This window comes from Heterocephalus glaber, unplaced genomic scaffold (assembly GCF_053883595.1).
Source record: "Heterocephalus glaber isolate CG9 unplaced genomic scaffold, H.glaber_assembly_v1.0 deba00001564, whole genome shotgun sequence".
Classification (NCBI taxonomy): domain Eukaryota; kingdom Metazoa; phylum Chordata; class Mammalia; order Rodentia; family Bathyergidae; genus Heterocephalus; species Heterocephalus glaber.
The window spans coordinates 10,417,779-10,423,172 of record NW_028258351.1 but is presented as its reverse complement, the minus strand read 5'-3'; the positions used below and the strand labels follow the sequence as shown (position 1 = coordinate 10,423,172).

At 53.5% G+C, this 5,394-nt stretch overlaps 1 protein-coding gene across 1 annotated transcript; it reads left to right on the top strand.

Moving 5' to 3' along the window:
* The first annotated feature begins 675 nt into the window (after positions 1–675).
* On the top strand, positions 676–5,064 carry Aldoc (aldolase, fructose-bisphosphate C). Its single transcript, XM_004856995.4, has 9 exons — positions 676–737; positions 2,347–2,470; positions 2,562–2,773; positions 2,883–2,937; positions 3,033–3,193; positions 3,312–3,395; positions 3,890–4,064; positions 4,198–4,397; positions 4,542–5,064. Exons 2-9 carry the CDS (start codon positions 2,359–2,361, stop codon positions 4,635–4,637), a joined length of 1,095 nt encoding a protein of 364 aa, XP_004857052.1. The 5' UTR covers positions 676–737; positions 2,347–2,358; the 3' UTR covers positions 4,638–5,064.
* The last annotated feature ends 330 nt before the right edge of the window (positions 5,065–5,394 follow it).

Genomic DNA, 5,394 nt, shown 5'->3' with positions numbered 1-5,394 from the left:
CTTCTTCAAGCTCACTGAATCTTATTTTTGGTTGGGAGGGAGTGGATGAGGTCAGGGAACAGGGTGCTTGACATTCAGGCCCGGGCACCCTTCATACATTTCTATCTCCTGCTGCACCCAGAGCCATAGCCGTCTGCCCTCCCTTCTGTTGCTTCCCCCAAATACTCTGGGCACTGGACTGCTTGTTCCTTGGCTCATGGCCTGGGGGGAACAGAAAAGGCTCCATTCTCTTACTTTCCCCATCCCCCCGGTGGGTTGGCCCTGGCAAACGGGGCGGAAGACAGAGCGCAGTTCACTACTCTGCTGTGAACCTGGGCGCCCTGTTGATACTGTCACACCTACTGCACCTGCAGTAACTGTTTGGGTGACTCCTCTTCTCCAGACCAGAGTTAATCCCAACCTCCAGCACAGTGCCCTGCACGTGCTAGAGATGAAAGCAAAGCCGTTTCCTGCCTCTCAAGGTGGGAGGGGGACAGTCCCCAACAGCCTGGCAGGTTCTTGCGGGAGAGTCACTCCACTTCACCACCTCGCCTCTGTGGGCGTAGCCTCGCCTCAGACCAGTCCGAGGGAGGCGCGGCGGGGGTAGGGGCTCGAGGTGCAGGTCCCGCCCCCTGGAGAGTCACGTAGCTCTGCGGCATCCGCAGCCTCATTAACCCGAGGCACGGCTGAGCCGCTGCAGTTGCAGAGCTGAATCTGAGCTGCGCCTGTGGCTGCTGCTGGTAACTGACTGCTAGCAGGTAAGCTTCCTGGCTGGCAGGTAGGAGCAGCTCCTGGGCACCTACACTTCCTCTCCTGGGCTCCTTCCCTGCCACCTTTGCCCTGCTCCCTACAGTTCCTGGGTGTTCCTTCTGTGTGCTCTCCTACCATCCTTTCTGTTCGCCTGAAGGCCCAAGGCTCAGCCTTTCTCATTCCACCCGTTTCCTAGTTCTCTCAACTGGAACTCAGCTTTTCCCATCCCAAATTTTACTCTACCTCCTGAGTTTCCCCCCACCCCCCTGGATCAGTCTTTCCCACCCAAGCTGTTTTATTTTATTTTCTTATTTTTTTTTTCCACCCAAGCCATTTGTTGTTGTTGTTGTTGTTGGAACCAGGGATCGGACTCCGGATCTTGCGCTTCACCCAAGCCATTTTAATATCAGTTTGCTTCTGCTCTTATGCTAGGTCCCTCTCCAGCTCTCTTGCCTTCTCTGTCCCCAGGTCTAGGTCCTTCCTGACTGGTTAGCTCGCCATCACCAGCATCTCCCCCAGCCTCCCCCTCCTCCGGAGCCTCTCCCTCCCCTTCTCAGGCTCTCTACTCATTCCTTTCAATCTTGAACCCCTGCCTCTGTCTCCCCACTGAGTGAGTTGAATGTTCTCTATTTCCCATATATCTCTCCACACAGAGGAAGTGCATTGAGGCACTGGAGATGACTGGGTGGTGTCATTTTGCCATCTTCACACCTAACTTAGTCTGCAGGCCCTCTTTCCCACTGCACAGGCCTGCTGGGGCTGATCACTGACACACAGGTGGAGCACAGGTAACAGGGACAGGCAGCCAGGTTTGCAGTATGGAAAAAAAAAAAAGAAGTTATAGAGGTCCTGACTGTTATTTGTGCCACTCCTACTTCTTATCCTGCCTGTGTGTGATAAGTACCTTTGGCTCATTCTGAAGCCTTGGAATAAGTGTGCTTTCCCTAAAGGCCCTATTGAGGATGGATACAGAGAAGCTGGCGAGGCCAGGGCTTATGCTTACCTCAAGAAAGGGCCAAATTTGGGCCAGGGATTTAGCTCAGTGGTTTAGCTGCCTGCCTTGCAAGCACAAGGGCCCGAGTTCGAGCCCTGGTACCAAAAAAAAAATTAAAAAATAAAAAATAAAATTAGTGCTTTCTGAAAGAAAGGGCCAAATTTAATGAAAGACAGATTGATGTTTTTAACTGGGCAAGTGGGTTTTTTTTTTTTTTTTTTTTTTTACTGTTTTTAGTTTTTTGTCAGGGTCAAATTCTTGACAATCCTCCTGCATCAGCCTCTTGAGTGCTGGGATTACAGGTCTGCCCACCATGCCCGGCTCTAGGGAATAGTTTCATAAGACCTACGGCTTCAGGGCTGCTCACCTCCCCACCCCCAGCTTGCATCTTTCCTACAGCCTGGGAAGGGTGCCCACCACGGACAAAAGGAAATGTGGGAACTGGGGCCTTAAGCCTCCTAGTTGTCAGATGCCACTTTGATGCCCAGGACTCATGCCAAGGACTGTTGCTGTGCTCCCAGCCCCATATTTAGGGGAGGAGGGCATTTGGCCCCTTTGGCCAGGAGAGGAAGCAGAGGAGGTAGTGGGTGGTGTTGAGTCTTTCTATCTTACCTCCATTCCAGAGAGCTGTCACCATGCCCCACTCATACCCAGCCCTTTCTGCTGAGCAGAAGAAGGAACTGTCTGACATTGCTCTCCGGATTGTGGTGCCAGGGAAAGGCATTCTGGCTGCAGATGAATCTGTAGGTAGGTAGAGGCCTGTGTGGTGGTAGGGAGTAGAGGAGGTCAGGGAGCCCTGACCAGGGAGAACAGCTGTCCCCACTCTGTTTGCCTCCAGGCAGCATGGCCAAGAGGCTGAGCCAAATTGGGGTGGAGAACACAGAGGAGAACCGCCGGCTGTACCGCCAGGTCTTGTTCAGTGCTGATGACCGTGTGAAGAAGTGCATTGGCGGCGTCATCTTCTTCCATGAGACACTCTACCAGAAAGATGATAATGGTGTCCCCTTTGTCCGAACCATCCAGGATAAGGGCATTGTCGTGGGCATCAAGGTGCAGCCCCAGCCCTAACTGGGGCTGGCTGTGGAAACAGGTGTGTGTAGGAGGGGAGGCAGGGAGAATCCTACCTGGGTTTAGCCCTCTGCCTGTGTTTCCTGTGCAGGTTGACAAGGGTGTGGTGCCTCTGGCTGGGACAGATGGAGAAACCACCACTCAAGGTACACAGTGGGTGGGCTTCAAGGCGGAGGAGGTGGTAGGGAGTTGATGGTGGCAGGAGAGGGACAGGGTGACGAGGCTGGTGCTGTGCCTACAGGGCTGGATGGGCTCTTTGAACGCTGTGCTCAGTACAAGAAGGATGGTGCTGACTTTGCCAAATGGCGCTGTGTGCTGAAAATCAGTGAGCGCACACCCTCAGCACTTGCCATTCTGGAGAATGCCAATGTACTGGCCCGCTATGCCAGCATCTGCCAGCAGGTGTGTGCTGGGGTTTGGGTGACCAGATGCGTACCCTGTACCTGGTGGGGAGAGGATTGCAGAGCTTTTTCCCATCTTGCCCATTGCCCAACCCGAGCTACTCTGCTCTTTCCTACAGAATGGCATTGTGCCTATTGTGGAGCCTGAGATCCTGCCCGATGGAGACCATGACCTCAAACGTTGCCAGTATGTTACAGAGAAGGTGAGTCCACAACTGCACAAAGACACATAGTTTAGGGACAGCCTGGCAGAGATGCCTGCAGCCCTTTTGCTGGTTTAGATTCAGGTGTAGTCCCCTAGCACTCTTTCATTGTTTTGGTTTTGGGTTTCTTTTTGGTACTGGGGATCGAATTCAGGAACTTCCACTTTCAAGGCAGGCGGCGGCACCACTGAGCTAAATCCCCGGCCCTTGTTTTTGTTTTTGAGACAAGGTCTTGATCTGCAGTTCAGGCCTCAAACTTACTATGTAGCCCAGGCTGGCCTCGAATTCACAGTGATCCCCCTGCCTCAGCCTCTCAAGTGCTAGGATTACTGGCATGCGGCAATATGCCTGGCAGCACTTTTTCGTTGATCCTAGAACAGGCCTGAAAGTCTATGCCATCCTCACAGTCCATGCCCACCCAGCCCTAGATGGAAAGCTTAGAGCAGTAAGTAATGGGAGCCCAGACCCTTAAAAAAATCTCTTCTGATCCCCAGGTCCTGGCTGCTGTTTACAAGGCCCTGAGTGATCATCATGTGTATCTGGAGGGGACTCTGCTCAAGCCCAACATGGTGACCCCTGGCCATGCCTGTCCCATCAAGTATAGCCCAGAGGAGATTGCCATGGCCACTGTCACTGCCCTGCGTCGCACTGTGCCCCCAGCTGTCCCAGGTACTACCCTGTTTTCTAACCTGCTCCTGCCTCTAGGGGCCATCCTGAGGCTCTTCTTGTGGCCTTCAGGAGTCCCTTACACTGGAAAATAGAGAATGACCAATCAGTTTGTCGTTTGTCTCCTCTCCTCCAGGGGTGACCTTCCTGTCCGGGGGTCAGAGTGAAGAGGAGGCATCACTCAACCTCAATGCCATCAATCGCTGTCCCCTTCCCCGGCCCTGGGCCCTCACCTTCTCCTATGGGCGTGCCCTGCAGGCCTCTGCACTCAATGCGTGGCGAGGGCAAAAGGACAATGCTGGGGGTGCCACTGAAGAGTTCATCAAGCGGGCTGAGGTTGGGAGTTGTGGGGGGTAGGGGTGGGGGTGGGGGGCTGTGTGTGTATAGCTGGGAAGGGTTGAGCACAAGTGGTTATAGGTGGGCAGGGTTTGACACCTATGGGCTGGCTCAGCCTGCTCACACCACCCTCCCCTCTTGCAGGTGAATGGGCTTGCGGCCCAAGGGAAGTATGAAGGCAGTGGAGAAGATGGTGGAGCAGCAGCACAGTCCCTCTATATTGAAAACCATGCCTACTGAGGTGTGCTTACTCCACGCTACCACCCTTGGCCCAGCCATCTGCACCTACTTTTGCCTATAGTTACGGCCAGGGTCAAATAGCCATGCAGAACAGAGATGCCTTCACCCACCACCAAGTTGTCTTCTCTTTCTCTCCCCCCTCTCATCATCCTTTCTTTCCTCTCCCCATTGCTGCACCTGGGACAATGGGATGGGAGAATAGGGAGCGCCTCGTGTCTGAGGGCAGGAGAGCTGCTAGAAGTCTGACCCAGGTGCCTGGGTGGGTATTCCTCCGTCTCCAGGAGCCCTCATAACTTCACCGTGATGATGTAGCTTCTCCCTGGGCTCTCCTTCCTGCTGGCCCTCTTTCTGGGATGAGAAGGAAGTACACCAGCCCTGACTCATGCCTTGAGTACATACCATATAAGAAATAAATGGTAGCAAAACATGCTACTTTGTCTGTTTTACATATCAAATTCCCACCTCCTCTTTTCTGATCTCTGGTGATTCTGTCTCTGGGCCCTCTGATTGTGCAGGTGGAGAGGGTGGGGATTTGAGTTTTACTAGGGTTCAAATTTATAGAGGGTGTACCCAGTCACCATTCCTAGCTCAGGCTCTTGCCTATTGATGTTTAAGGCTCCAGTGGGGCAGTGAGGAGGGCTGCAGTCTTCTAGGGACTACCACATCAGAGCCACTAGGCTGCAGCTACAGAAGGATGGAGTAGAGTGAGAAGAGCAACCCCTAAAGGCAGATTTTGTGGAATGCTCAAAGCAGGGAG